A 15,827-nucleotide genomic window follows, 5' to 3' on the forward strand; every position below is an offset into this window, starting at 1 on the left:
TTTTTTTCTGACATAGTAGAAGCTAGATGACTACACATAAATTAATCATATGTTCTTTGGTACTTTTTTTCTTTTATTTTGTTTGCTTTACAAGCTGTTGAAGACATGTATTAAAGTTATTAATATATCAGTACTCTGTTAATTTTGTTATAAAAGATCCAAGCTAACTCCTTATATGAACTAAATTATGTGCTTTAAAAAAAATCATGGAAAAATAAACATTTCAAATTCAAAGCATAGCTAAATTGGCATTTCTTTCAATCAGATTTCATTGGCCACAATTTGAACTACCCGTTGATAATAAATGAAATGTGTTATATTGTACTTTGGAATTTAGGTCTCCTTTTTTCCCGCAAATTATTGCTTAAGCCTAAGCCAGATCAGACCATGAAATATTCAAAGGTAGTATTAATTTGCTCACTTTTTTCTTAGCACTGTAATTGTCTGTTAGAAGGATGGTAGAAATAGCCTCAGTCTCATAATTTAGGAACAAGAAGGAGGAAGTCATTCTCAAGAAAGGATTATAAAGGGGGCCAAAAGTACTGGAATATCTCGAACAAATCCAAAGTTACATCCACATGCAGACCACCCTTCAAAAATGTTGCTGTGCCAACAGATTAATTATTTAATTTATCTTTTTACTTTCCACTCATGCTTATTCAATTTAGAGAATATCGTTACACTTTTGGTAGAGAGGAAAAGGATGGGAACAGTTAAGAAGATGTTTTTCTCCTATATCTTATAATTACTTTTTTGTCAGTGCCTTGATAACCTGATCACTGAGTGCCATAGACAATTAAGCAGAGCATATTCTCATATACTTCAGATCCACTTCTTGAAAGACTGGTGAAACACAATTTTGTAAAGATAGGAGTGACTTGACCCACTCTGCTCCATCAGGATCTACAGTCTCTTGTTTGAGAGTAATACACTGGTCATCACAAACGCACTCACAAAGTTCTCTCTGTTTACCTTCTTCCCCCCCTCCACCAAATGCTGAATATTTTTACCTGAAGTATTCTTCAGTCTCAAAGCCTAATAATCCTTTTGATATTAGTAAAAAATGTACAAATTACTGGTCAGACTCATTGAAATTGTTTTCCCCATCCATTCCACCAAGGAGGGTGTGCAATCATTACTTACATACTCTTTCTTTAATATCCCACGTTTTACTTACGTTTCAAGTCTTACTTTTATAATTCTTTTAATCATATTTTACACACACACACACACAATACATATGCACATGTTCGAGACAGATGAGAATGTTTCCTAGAAAAAGGGAGGAGAGAAGGAAGGAAAACGAAGAGCACATTTTTGTTGTTGATGTTACACAACTTCTCTACCTCTACTGACTCTCTCATACACTTTTTGACAGAAAACTTTAGAGTTCTTTTAATTTTTTTCCCCCTCAGGAACAACCTGGATCTGTGAAATATTGGATTTGATCTATAACAATGGGGATGTGGAGAAATGTAAACGGGATGCAATATATAACAGAGTGCCGTTCATGGAATTGATAGTTCCTGGACTCGTGAATGGTATTTTCTCTTAATATTTCTTTTCATCATAGGAAAAAATCCCTCTATCTTTTTATGGTGTCTGGAGGAGTCATGATGGAAAATGATATAGACAGAGCTTGGACAATTGAATCATAAGTGTCTATAGTAGAAGAGTAAGAATTTGTTTATGTCAATAGCCATATTATACTCCTCCTCTATCCAAAGATAATATCTACATAAGAGGATATAGGATATTTTTTCTTAAGAAGACAGGTAGAATTTTTCAACATTTAGATATTATGTGATCATTATATATAGAAAATTCAGTGTTTTATCCAATATAGAATCATGTCTACTGCTAGTTAGCTGATATTCACAGACTCAAGGGAAAAGATTAGGGGAATATATGGTCTTGCATTGTTAAAATTTTAAAAATTACATGAGTCTCATGGCTTAATTTGATCTTAGAATTGAAATATGAGAAAGCTAAAAAGAGATTTTTGAAATCATCTAGTTCAGTTTCCTTATATTGTAAATGAGAAAAAGAGGAAGGTAATTGAACAGAGGAAGGAAAAATTTGGGCATGTTGACTCTTGACTTACTGCTGTTTCTGCCTCATCAAGGTGTTATATCTGAGGATTTTTATAGACACTTATGAAGATAATAAACCTTGCAATAAAGCACACACAGTTAAACAGTCTAACTAACCAGAATTTGTCATTTTTTATGTCATTGTAGATTTTAGAGGTATATGAAGCTATATAGCCACATAGTCATTTCAAGTCATATGGTGGGGTTAATATTTAGAAAGTCTTAAATTATATTGTATTTGACCTTATGATTCCACATTTATAATGTAGTTTACCTTTTGTGCTGTGGGTGTTGAGACATTGAAAGACATGCCATCTCCTCGATTAGTGAAAACACACCTATCTGTTCAACTTCGCCCTTCTTCATTTTGGAAGAATAACTGCAAGGTAGGAAATTGAAAAAAAAATCCTTATTTGTGTTGTAATTTGTTTTACTAACTATAAAGAAATGAAGATGAGGGATTGCAACCCCTGGGTAAGTCATTGCAAAAATAATAATGTGGGCCTTATATTCCAAGGGTCAAAATAACACCAGTGGACACCAGTGTCATAGATGTGGATTGTACTCAGCACACAAGCACTGAGAATCCGTCAGATTTTCAGTTCTCTAAAATGCCTATCATTCTGTCTAAATCCCTTCAATTACTGTCTACTTTTAAATAATAGATATTTAAATAATTCCAGAACTCCTTCATGAATTCAGCATAACTCTAATTTAAAAATAGGCATTTATAATTATAAAATTTATGGATTATAAATCATATGTAATTATATATATTTATGGATTAGTTAGGCTTTTTTTAAAATAACACTTTAATTCAAGCATAACATTTATGGAGAAAAGTATATAAATCCTAAGTATATAGCTTGATGAATTTTCACTAAGTGAGCATTCCCATCAAATCAGTGCTCAGATCGAGAAATTAAACATTACCAACACCTCAAAAGCTCTGTTCCAGGGAAGAATCCATACCTCCCAAGATAATCACTATCTTGAATGTTTTCACCATAAATTAGTTTGCCTGTTTTGTCTGTAATCATAAAGTACCTAATCTTGAGTACTTAGCTTATTTCATTTAACGTAATATTTGTGAGATCACCTCTTATCATGCTTGTTATTTTGTGTTTGTTTTGTTTAACGCAGACTGTGGGGATCACAAAATTTCATACCCTGAGCAAAAATAGCTCATTAGAGATGGAAATTCTCAGGCCCAATTCAGACCTGCTGAATTAGAAACTATGGGGATTGGGCCCAGTGATCCATTTAAGTAGTATCCCAGGTGAATTTGATTCATGCCAATGTTTGAGAACCACAGACGTAAGGCATTCCATTATGTATATGTGAATATTCCACGACTTACTTATTCATGGTACTATTGATGGACCAGTTGGTTGATGGATCAGTTGGGTTTTTGCTAGTGATCAGTAATGAAAATAGTGAGAAATATTGGCATATAATTTTTTATTGTCATTTTTTCTTCATTAGGGTATAATGTCTTCGGTATTAGGGTAATGCTGGCCTCATAAGATAAGTTGGGAATTGATATTATTTCATTCTTAAATATATTTTACAATTCATCAGTAAGGGTATGCCTGGAATTTTCTTTATCTGGAAAGATTTTTAAGTACAAATTCAATGTGTTTAATAGATATAGAATTACGTAGGCTACGTACCTTTCCTTGCATGATCTTTAGTAGTTTATGGCTTTCAAGGAATTGGTCCATTTCATTTAAATTGCCAAATTTTTGTAATAAAGTTGCTCATGATATTCCTTTAATATTCTTTTAATATCTATAGAATCTGTACTGATGTCACCTTTCTCAGTCTTCATATTTTTCTATCAGTTATTGAGAGGAAGATATTGAAATCTGGCTATAATTTCTTTTTCTCCTTGGAATTCTGTCTGTTCCAGCTTCTTGTGAGCAAAATCATTCAATAAGTGTATAATCAGTAAACATTTATGGAAATGCTACCATGTATACCAAATACTGTGATTGTTATTATAAATGTGAACACAAATAAGACATTCTCTGCCATCTAAGAGCATATTATTTTATTTAATTTCTATGAATACTATAGAGCTTAGTCTGTTTGCCAGTCACTTCTATGTCTATTAATGCAACAGCTTAAAAAGTCAGTGACCTCTGCCCTATATAGCATTTGATCCTGTGGAATACCTCAAGTAGTGGAAAAAAAGATATATATGAAAAAAAGTACATATCAGTAAGATAAGTGAGAATACATGAAGTCAAAAAGATTCTATGGGGCAAGGAGTCTCATAGATGAAGAAAAGTTTGATCAGCATCCTAAAGAAAGAGTAAATTTTTTCACATATACAAGGACATTTTACAGAGAAGACTGCATGTGCCTAGGCTAACAGATGTGAAACAGAAAGGCATGTATCAGATTTTACAAGTGATTCAGTGTGGCTGAAAAGTAAATCTGGGAAGGTTGGCAGTCACCAACTCTAGATCTAAGAAAGGTGTTTAGAGTATGCCTTTACCCAAGCACCTTTGATAGAATGAGCAAAACAGCTGTACTCTAGAGTATGTTTAGATACACAAATACTTACCATTGTGTTACAATTGCCTACAGTATCTGGTACAGTAACATACTATGCAGGTTTGTAGCCCAAGAGCGATAGGCTATACTATATAGCCTAGAAGTGTAGGAGGCTATACTATCTAGATCTGTGTAAGTACCCTCTGTGATGTTTGCACAACAATGAAATGGCCTAATGATGCATTTCTCAGAATGTAGCCCCATCGTTAAGCGACACATGATTGTATTAAAGAGTACAAACAAAATGAAGATTTCCCATCTCCCCACAGATCGTCTATGTGGCACAGAATGCTAAAGATGTGGCTGTATCTTACTATTATTTCTACCAGATGGCAAAAATTCACCCAGACCCTGGCACCTGGGAGGAGTTCCTGGACAAAGTCATGATGGGGAAGGGTGGGTCCGACTCTTACTTTAATCATGCGGTTTCATAATGAAAAGTCTTTTTTTGCAAGGAGATATAAAGTTCAAATATAAATCTTGTGTTTATTATAAATGTAATATGTGTTCAACACTCTACTAATGCATCAGGAAGTCTATAGTAGAGGCAGAATACATAGCCATTGCTCTTCTTTAAGGACTTTTGGGGAATATGTGACTTACAGATTTTTCAGTCCTTAGTCTTATTGTTTCATTAGTGCTAAGTGACTACTGCTAAGCGCTTTCTTCTCTTGCTATCCATGCCATTGCGTTGTTTTGATTTTATGCACATTTCTTGGACTCTTTTATTTCTACTATTCCTTTATTTTTATTATATAAACTGAAAATTCTTGAGTGAAGAGTTTATTGTCGAGGCTCTGTTTTTCTGCCTGTATATTCTCTCTTTCAGGGAAACATTTATACCAATGGTAGTAACTCTACTTATCATTCTCCTATAAAAACTCTCTTTTTAAGGCAAATACATCTCAATGGTATCTTGCAAGTTTTTACTCTTTTATTGCTAGGACTATTCTTTGTCTGTATCTACTCATTCTTATCATTCTCGAAGTCTAACTCGTCTTAGATCCAAATATACTCTATTTCCTCCACAGCTTTCTTAACCTCTCCATCACAATGATTTTCTCACCTTCTTTCCCTCTCCTAGGAACTTCTGTACCACTTATTGTCTACATTACTCAGTATCTGCCATCTAACCCCTCTAGTTTTATTTATTAGAAGTTGTATTTGTTTGCTAGGACTACCACAACAAAGCACTACAGACTGAGTGGCTTAAACAACATAAATTTATTTTCTTCCAGTTCTGGAGGCAAGAAGTCCAAGATCAAGGTGTCTTCAGGGTTGTCTTTTTCTGACCTTTTCCCTTGGCTTGTAGATGACCACCTTCTTTCTATGTTTTCACACAGTCTTCTCTCTGTGCATGTCTGTGTTGTAATTTCCTTTTCATACAAGGAGACCAGTCATTTTGAATCAGGATCCATCCTAGTGATCTCATTTTAACTTAATTACCTCCTTAAAGACACTATCTTTAAATATAGTCAGATTCTGAGGTATTGGGTTTAGGACTTCAACACATGAATTTTGAAGTGGACACAATTCAGCTCATAACATTCTTCCTTCTGTCCCCCCAAAATTGGTGTCTTTCTCACATGCAAAATACATTCACTCCATCTCAACAGCCCCAGAAGTCTGAATCTATTCCAGCATCAGCTCCAAGCCTAAAATCTCATCTAAATATCGTGTAAGTCAGGTATGGGTGAGAGTATAATTCATCCTGAGACAAAATTCTTCTCCAGCTGTGAACCTGTGAAATCAGATAAGTTATCCTCTTCCAAAATACAATGGTGGGACATGAATAGAATAGACATTCCCATATGAAAAGACACGGCAGAAAGAAGAAAGCCTGAAACCTAATGGGCAAACATCATTAGATTTTAAGGCTTGAGAGTAATTGTCTTTGGAGACATGTTCTGCCCTACATGCCCAATGGGGCGGCCCTGTCCCCTGGGCTTGTGCCCTCTGGGACTGTGGTAGTAGTGGCAGCCCTGCTGACCTCTGAAACTTCATTGGAGTCATTCTTCTCCGTTTTTGAAGGACAAAGTATATTCACAGACAGATAGCTCTATCAGCCCATTTCTTACCTGCAGAATCCTGGAAGTCCAACAATCTGTCTGCATTTCATCCCTCCACTTATCCCCTTCAGTCCCAACCGACAGTTTTTCTGCTGAGATGGTTGATTGGATCCACAAGTCACACACCTAATCTCTTCAATAAAAGTTGTCCGGCCGCACCCTTGGTGTTCTTTCCAGAGCATACTTTCTCATTTTTTTGGTAATATGGATAAGCTGAGAATTTTATAAATCTTTATATTCCAGTTCGTTTTTGCTTAACAATTTCTTCTTCAACTCCTCTCTCTCATCTCACATTTTACTGTAAGCAGTAAGGAGAAACCAGGCAATTCCTTCAATGCTTTGCTTAAAAATCTTTTCAGCTAAGTATCCAAGTTCATTACTTACAAGTTCTACTTTCCACAAACACTAGAACAGAATTTTACGAAGTTCTTTGCACTGTATAACAAGAATTCCCTTTCCTCCGGTTTCCAATAACATATTCCTTATTTATGTCTGAGACCTTGCCAGAAGCACCTTTAATGTTCATATTTCTATCAACATTCTCTTCATGATGATGTATGTATCATAAGACAATAGAAACTTCTCCGAGTCTTCTCTTTTTCTGAGCCCTCACTAGAATTACTTTTAGTATCCACAGTTCTACCAATCATCTCTTCCAGGCAATCTAGGTATTTTTCTAACATACACCGCAGACCTCTTCCAGCCTTTACCCATTATCCAGTTCCAAAGTCATTTCTACATTTTTTAGACATTTGTTACAGTAGCACCCACTTATCAGTACCAAAATTTGTGGTAGTTTGCTAGGTCTGCCATAACAAAGTTCCACAGACCAGGTGGCTTAAACGACATAAATTTATTTTCTGACAGTTTTGGAGGTTAGAAGTCCAAGATCAAGTATCTTCAGGATAGGTTTCTTCTGAGGCCTTTCTGCTTGTCTTGGTCATCTTTAATCTGTACCTCTGCATGACCTTTCTTCTGTGCATCATCTGTGTTGTAATTTCCTCTTCTCATAAAGACATCAGTCATATTGTATTAGGGCCCAACCCTAAAGACCTCATTTTAACTTAATTACCTCTTTGAAAGCCCTATCTCCAAATTCAGTCATATTCTAAAGTACTAGGGGTTAGGACTTTAAAATAAGAATTTCAAAGGGACACAATTTATCCCATAAGAGAAATAGCTCATCCTTTCCAAGCAGATTGTAAATTCAACAAGAAGAGAGGTTGTTATTCTTATCTTACCATCCTTTTTTCTTGAATTAAAAAGTAATCAATGTGAATGTATTGATAATGATGACCTAGGATAATGTTTAGCAATTCTTTACTTCAAGTAAATAGTTCTAATTTTGCAAGCATTTTATCTTTCAATTTAGTGGCTTTTGGTTCTTGGTATGACCATGTGAAGGCCTGGTGGGAGAAGAGGAAAGATTATCGCATCCTGTACCTATTCTATGAAGACATGAAAGAGGTAAGAGGCAACTATGATTTCGCCTTTATTGAAGGAAAACTTTCCTTTCTTCTTGATCTATAAATATGACTAATTTACTATCCTATTAATTCTGCCTTGAAAATTGATCTTTCACTCAATCCAATTCTTTCTACCACCACTGCTTCTTATTCTAGTTCAGGGTACTATCTCGACTTATTCAAACTACCTCATGTTTCTTCTATTATCCACTCAGAGGGAATGATCTTCTTGAAATCCAAATCAGAGTATGTCCATTCTCTTCTTCAAATCTCTCCTCAACGATCTCTTCCCTATGTGAAATCTAACATTATTAAGCTAATTTATAAAGTTCAGCATTTTTTTGCTGCTTTCTCTCCAACCCTCTCTGGTTCCACCTGTCCCTTTCTAAGTGAGCCTACCCGAAGCATTTTTTTCCCACTATTTTCAGATTAACCCCTTCTCATCCTTTATGTCTTAACTTAAATGCTATCTCTTCACAGAGTTCTTTAATGTCTATAATGTCAAGTAATCCACCTTGTTATCTGTTTTGCTGCTATTGTTATTTTTATAGTATCTACCATCACTTCTAATTATTTTATGTATGTATTTCTTCACTTATATTTTATTAGTCATCTCTACTGTAATGTAAGCTCTTTGAATATATAAACCAAAATAATCTTGTCCATGACTGCTTCCCCCAGTGCAAATCCAAGGGGGCAACAGTGTAATTTTCTTATTTAACCTATAAAAAATTCCAGCTTTTATTTTCTCATCCTCCATCTGATTATTAGCATGGAAAATAATTCACTCTCCAATTTGGTCAAAACATTACCTTGATCTGATTATTTATACAGTTCACTTAAGAAATATTCTACACCTCTTAAATTGAATGTCTCTCAGATAGCCTGTCCACATTTCCTCTTTTCTCTTTAAAACGGTGTCTAAATGTGTGGGTAAAAGAGGAAATTATACAAGAGCTTATAAAAATGAGAATGCTTTGGACTCCTGGAAGCAACGTCCACTGATTCCTACCTCCAAGTCTTTAGAATGATTTCCTTTATCACCTATATTCTGGGAAACACACTGGCACTCAAAACTGAGGTCTAACACAGGTGAAACTGTTGTTCTGATTTATCTTCCTCAATTTTCTTGTGGTGTAGCAGCCTTCACTCAGCCTCGTCTTGCTCCCTTAGGTTTCCCTAAATTCCTGTAGATGACTGTGACTACCATTCATCACTTCCTTGGGAAATCTATTCAATAGCCTCTAGTGAAACCACCTTACCCAGCTAAGGTGACCCCATCTTGAAGATTCCTTAGCAAAATTCTCAGCGTCTTCTGTATCCTATTTAAACCACTTGTTATCTGTCATTCTGGATTATGGTGATATATTACCCTAGTTCTCGTTCTTGAAGCAACCGGTAGTGGTTGTGTGGGTCTTGAAGAGGATAGGCATTATCTTGAGAGGAAACTTCCTATCTTAGGTCATAATAAGGCCTTCAAGCAAAAAAAGTTTAGTTCTCTCAAATATGGCAGAAGAATCTACATCTGCTGGCAGAAAAGTCTCAAGACTACTCAAGGGTTCCAGAGTCTCTGTGTCATCAGATCCACCCAGATATTCTCATTACAAGCTTGAGCAGTCAATTAACTTTACTTAATAGACTTAGGACAACTTAGCACAAGAAATGAATTCTTTTAGAGCCACCACAGGAACTTTCTGGTTCTGTTTCCATGAATTGAGATGGGTAGCTGAGGAAATCTAAACCTCAGATTGCCTTTCTGCCGATCTCACCAGATCACTAAGATTGTATCTCTCTACCTCAGTTGAGTTTGCACCACCAGGAAGAACACCTCCCCAAAGGGTAGAAGGGCACAAACTCTTTGGCCTGACTGCCACCTTTTCATTGTATCCAACATGCTGTCCTATGTGCAGTCTGAATCACAAAGAAAGGAAATCATAAGAAATACATGAAATGATCTCTCCTTTTCATTGTTGACTCTTTCTCCTCCCGCTCATTCCTTAGGCTGGAAAGTGGACAGAATTTTATTTTACTTTCCTCCTCATATACTCATATTATCAAAAAATCTATTTAGGTATGAAGGGTAGAATGGGTATCTTTTTTTCCACCATAAGATAACTCTTTGAGATAGGTAGTCTATTCTTTTTTTCAATTGAGATATAATTGACATATAACACAATATTAACTTTAGGAGTACAACATAATGATTCAATATATGTATACTTTGTGTAATGATCACCACAGTAAGTCTAGTTGGCACTCATCACACAGTTACAAATTCTTTTTTCTTGTGATGAGAATTTTTAATATCTACTCTCTTAGTTACCTTCAAATATACAATACAGTATTATTAACTATCATTAACAATTGTTTTTGATCTTAGAGGAAAATCTTTCAGCTTTTCACCATTGAATATGTTAGTTGTGGTCTTGTCATATATGTCCTTTATTGTACTGAGGTATGTTCTCTCTGTACCCACATTATTAAGAATTTTTATCATAAGTAGAGTTGAATTTTGTCAAATGATTTTTTTGCATTTGTTAAGATGGCCATATAATTTTTATCCTTCATGATGTGGCACATCACGTTGATTGATTTGCAGATGTTGAAATATCATTACGTCCGTGGAATAAATTCCACTTGATCATGGTGTATGATCCTTTTAATGTGCTGTTGAATTTTCTTCACTAGTATTTTGTTCAAGATTTTTTCATAGATGTTCATCAGGGATGTTGGGCTGTAATTTTCATTTTTTGTACTTTCCTTGTCTGGCTTTGGTATAACGGTAATGTTGTACTTGTAAAATGAGTTTGAAAGTGTTCCTTCCACTTCTTTTTGGAAGAGTTTGAAAAGGATAGGTATTAATGCTTCTTTAAATATTTGGTAGGTAATCTATTCTTGATGATAGATATGCTAAAAGAAGAAAAGAAGGTCAAAAGATTTGAAAATTATAGCTTATGATAGTAGTAGCTTGTTTTATCACTGTCTTATTCTACAGGTTAATTCTGTTTTTGAAAGGTTGAATATTAACCAAATTTTTTTCCTTTAGTTTTTTTGAAACAAATTTTAATATTTCTTCTATCAGATTGTTCTCTGGTATAACCTAGAATAAGATATATACTTGGAAAGCGAAATGAAAATTGCTCCTAAAAGTATAAAATTACTTCCTCCACTGCATTGGCATATGTACAGTCTTATTAAATGCATTGCCTATTTCATTACTAAATTTACCAGGAATCCTCCTTTTTCGTTGTAATTTCTTTAGGATCCAAAGCGTGAAATTCAGAAGTTGCTAAAGATTTTAGATAAAGACCTGCCAGAAGAAACTATGGATAAAATTCTCCATCATAGCTCTTTTGATGTGATGAAGCAGAATGCTAGTACAAATTATACCACTGTACCAAAATGTAATATGGATCATTCTATATCTCCCTTCATGAGAAAGGGTGAGAACATTATTTACTAGATTCTGTGTAACTTGTTAGTCCTCGTAGAGAGTGTAGGTGGTCACATAGAGTGATATTGTAGGAAGTGCTGGGGAGAGAAAAACTTAGAAGAAATAATTTATGGCAAAGAACCTACCACTGCTGGAAGACTAACCTGAAAGACAGGCCCTCTAATGAGAAATGTTTACTCGAAAGCATATGCATCCATAAGCATGAGTCTTGGCACACACTGCTATATCAGAAGAATTCCTCTCATTTGTCCAAATTAGCTAGGTATTCTTCATATTTTTTAGAAATTTTGCTGTGGTAGATAGCTAGCTTAAATAATGTTAGAAGTACTAAATTAATAAGAGAAAGTGCCAACTCCTTGAGGTTATTGCTATTGTTATGGTAAATCATCGCATCTTCAGCATTGAACTAAATAGCTAGCATCTTGCAACAACTAGTCTTTTAATAAAAACGTGTTGAATTGAAATGCATGTGTATATGTGTGGGGGAGGGTTGTGAGAGAAAGAGAGTGATTGATTCTGTTAGTTGTGCATGTATTAGTCAGTTTTGCTATAAAACAAAAAACCCCAAGAATCTCAGTGGCTTAAAACCACAAGAAGCATTTTTCATTTAATGTTGGTGGATGTTGGTCATCTGTGGCTGCTGCACTTTTCCTCAGTTCTTTTTGACTCTCATGAGTTTTGCTTGACTCAGCCTCTAGTGTCTTTTCTTTCTGAAACCCAGCTAAAAGAGCTGCCTATTTGTGGGATATGCCCAATATCATGGTCGAGAGGAAGAGCAAGAAAGGTGATGAAAGCTTGCAATGCCTTTTAAAGTTTCTGTTCAGATGTGGTATATATTGCACCTATTCAAATTCTATACACCAAAAGTTATCAAAAAGGCAAGCCCAAAGCTAATAAGGCAAAAAGGAATCACACAACACATGACAATGAGCAGAGATGTAAAATCTTACAGTAAAGGAGAAAGTGAATAATTATTAATATAATCTAAGACAGTTTTGGAGAAACAGATATTTTGATGAGAGCTTATAAAGGGACTATTGAGGTTAATTTCAATTATGATGTATCTTCATGCATCCTAGAGATCTTTTTTAGAAAGTTAGGAAGTATGCCATGGATAAGTCTTGCTGAGGATATCTGGATCTCAACCAGGTATGATTTTGCCTGTAAGGGGATGTTTGGCAACATATGGAGACCTTTTTTTAAGTCATAACTAGGGATATGCTATTGGCATCTGACGTGCAGAGGCCAAGGATGCTGGTACACATCCTACAATGCACAAGGCAACCCCTACATCCCCTCAACAAAGAATTGTCCAGTTTCAAATGTCAACAGTGGAGATCTAAGTAAATAAAATAAAATGCCAAAGTTGAGAAATTCTAGGCCAAATTGACAAGTTATTTTGACATCTTTTCTTCTCTTATTTTCCTCTAAAACTGGGTGTCCAAACGTGTCTTCTGGGTTATCCTGTGAGATAGTCTATAAAATGGCATTATTTTTTATCAGATATTCATTTCAGATGCTGTCCTGTATCCTTCCCTCAAGGTTTTAGATATGGTTAGTGTTTTGAAGATTGAACAATCCTAGAATAAAGAAATATGTTTAATTACATTTAATCCAGTACTTTCCAAATCTTACTTGATCATAGAACTTTTTTCATAAACTATCATTTGACATTGGAAAATGTAGTTTTAAAATGACTAAAAAATTCTGTATATCCTTTGTTAATAAAGCTCTTGAAGCCAAAGAATAAAGATTTTGAGACATTGGATTTTCTCCCAGAGACATTTCTTGAAGCTATTTAAGGAACTATTTCTTTACATGAGATACCAAAAAAAGAGCCATGGAATTTTTGGAAAACTAAGAAGGTGTAGGAGTCTAGGAGTGGTAGTTGGCAGTGAGGAATCTGGTTAAGGAGTAGATATGATATTCTAAAGTTAATGGTTTAAAAATACAAGTGTGATAATCCAACTTAAAACTGATCTTGGAAGGGAATTTTACAGTAGTCTCAAATTTACCATTTCTTTCTTTTCAGGTATTTCAGGAGACTGGAAGAACCACTTCACTGTCGCCCAGTATGAGAGATTTGAAAAAGATTATGAAGAGAAAATGAAAGGGTCTACACTGCAGTTCCGTTCAGAGATCAAAGAAATACCTGTTCTTTTGCCAACTCCTTTAGCTTGCACTTAAATTACAAGGAAAAAATCCCTTCAAACACTTAGTGAAAGGAATTCCTGTACGTGATATTCTTTATTTACTACTAGTGGTTTGTAATAGAATATTCAAAGAATTTCAAAGTCTACATTTGAAAAGTTAATACTGTCTCCATGATTTTAACCACCTTCTAGAATGTTTTTACTATTCTTAAAGAATAATAATGAAATGAAGTTTGCAATCTATAAATGTACCTGCTTTATTTTTTAAATTCAAGTTCTGGGTCATTGAATTGGCAAAGATATTTAGGGGAGTCTTCACGATGGATGGATTAGGACCAAATATCCCCTTAAAAAGGCTTTAATTTTTCTTTGTTATATGCTCAGGATGATACCAGTGTAATAAAAGATCAATGATATTTTTGTGTAAAGACTTCACTGAAATGTATTGCCCTAGAATGTTTTACTATAGATTAAATTTTGGGTAGTTTATTAATCATAGTCTCCTACTGTTATAGTTTATATACTAATGATCAAAAATAGCACAAAGAAAATAGTCACTAAATATATGTCACAGAAGTATCGTTTGCATAACAATGCATTAGTTATGGTCATACAGAAAAGCAATAATCATCATAATATGAACTAATCAAAATTTATTAAGTACTTCCTATGTACAAATAATATACCTTAGAGATAACAAAAAGTAAAACATGAATCCCAAACTCAAAGAACTTTAAGGCAGGTTAGGAATAAAAAGAAAATAAAAGAAATAATTTTAAGAACATAAGAAACAGCCGCAATACTAATAGCTGATATTTATTGAGAGCTTACTATATACCAAGCACTATGCTATGCAATTTACATGGCTTTACTTTAATACTCTTCATTCGTTTCTTTAAAATGTGTTCTATTTTTTTCAAATTTTCTTTGTTAGTAAACTGGCAGAGGGAAAGCAATTATGCACCCAACCACACGTGTCAAATCAAAGTAAAACCATGGAAAAAGAACAGTTTGATTTTTGGTCCTTTTTCTTTTTGACAGTCTCAGTTATTCCTGTTAGTCCCCATATTCCCTCTCTAGTTTATTCTGTACTCTCCTTCTTTCATGTTCTCAGATTCCTGCCATTGCATATTGATCAGACCTCTTGACTTTCAGCTAATCTAGATGTGGTTACATTTACAAAGATCGCTAAAAATCTTCTGTGATGTGGAAAATAGCATATGTTCTCAAATTTTTTTCTTTGTGAACAGTTTATGTTCTAATCCAGCAGTCTTCAAATCTTTCTAAACATTCAACACTGCAATAAAAAGTTTTGAGTACACTCCAATAATATATACACATCTATTTCTTTGTAAATTATACATATGTGTTGTACAAATATGTTATGCACATTGTGAAATAAACATAAAAATAAATTAAAAGGAGATAAACATGGAATAACCTAGAATACATTATTTTATTTATTAATTATACAAAGTACATTTGTTGTCACAAAAATATTTTTATAGTGACACTTTACAATGATAAAAATGTGATCGAAATGGCTTTATAATTTTTAAAATCTTGGTTTAATACTTTGATTTGGAAAGATGGTCCTAAATTCAGATTATTTCAGTACTTTATTGCAGCGATTATAAAGGTAAAAATAAGTTTCGAAAGCAATAGTTCTAACTGGAAAAAACGTAAGTTTTCCTGTGCTTACTAAATCAGGTACTCAGTTTTCAATCTTATCCATTTAGGAAAACAGTTCTGCTGAAATTTGGTGATCGATTTGTATCTTCATGCAACATGAGGTGTCATTTTTGTTGCTTTTTTATGTTTCTAACAAAGAAATTCAAAATCTATTAAAGGTTTTTGGAATTATTTTAAACAAGTTAAAAACTTCAGTTTCCCAGTTTCTTAAGTGTGCTGATGTGAATTTCCCTAAGTGATTCATTTACATTATTCTTACCAATAAAATTTTATAACCATGAATTTTAAAATTGCCCTCTCCTTAGCTCACTTTTGATTTACAGTTCAGAAAGCCCTTA

The 15,827-nt window shown here is 34.2% G+C and overlaps 1 protein-coding gene across 1 annotated transcript; it reads left to right on the forward strand.

The window, feature by feature from the left end:
* Positions 1-2,367: 2,367 nt before the first annotated feature.
* Positions 2,368-15,465, forward strand: LOC106838838 (sulfotransferase 1 family member D1-like). Its single transcript, XM_044766708.2, has 5 exons — positions 2,368-2,479; positions 4,925-5,051; positions 8,097-8,191; positions 11,453-11,633; positions 13,677-15,465. The coding sequence occupies exons 1-5, from the start codon at positions 2,402-2,404 to the stop codon at positions 13,829-13,831; spliced, it is 636 nt and encodes a 211-aa protein (XP_044622643.2). The 5' UTR covers positions 2,368-2,401; the 3' UTR covers positions 13,832-15,465.
* The last annotated feature ends 362 nt before the right edge of the window (positions 15,466-15,827 follow it).

The sequence above is a fragment of the Equus asinus genome, chromosome 3, assembly GCF_041296235.1.
Source record: "Equus asinus isolate D_3611 breed Donkey chromosome 3, EquAss-T2T_v2, whole genome shotgun sequence".
NCBI classification, from domain to species: Eukaryota; Metazoa; Chordata; class Mammalia; order Perissodactyla; family Equidae; genus Equus; species Equus asinus.

Bases quoted from the DNA above. Each gene is read 5' to 3' on its own strand.
- LOC106838838 (XM_044766708.2), top strand. From the start codon at position 2,402: ATGCCATCTCCTCGATTAGTGAAAACACACCTATCTGTTCAACTTCGC. The intron at 5,052-8,096 runs GTGGGTCCGACT...CTTTCAATTTAG, and splicing joins CAAAGTCATGATGGGGAAGG to TGGCTTTTGGTTCTTGGTAT. The intron at 8,192-11,452 runs GTAAGAGGCAAC...TAATTTCTTTAG, and splicing joins TCTATGAAGACATGAAAGAG to GATCCAAAGCGTGAAATTCA.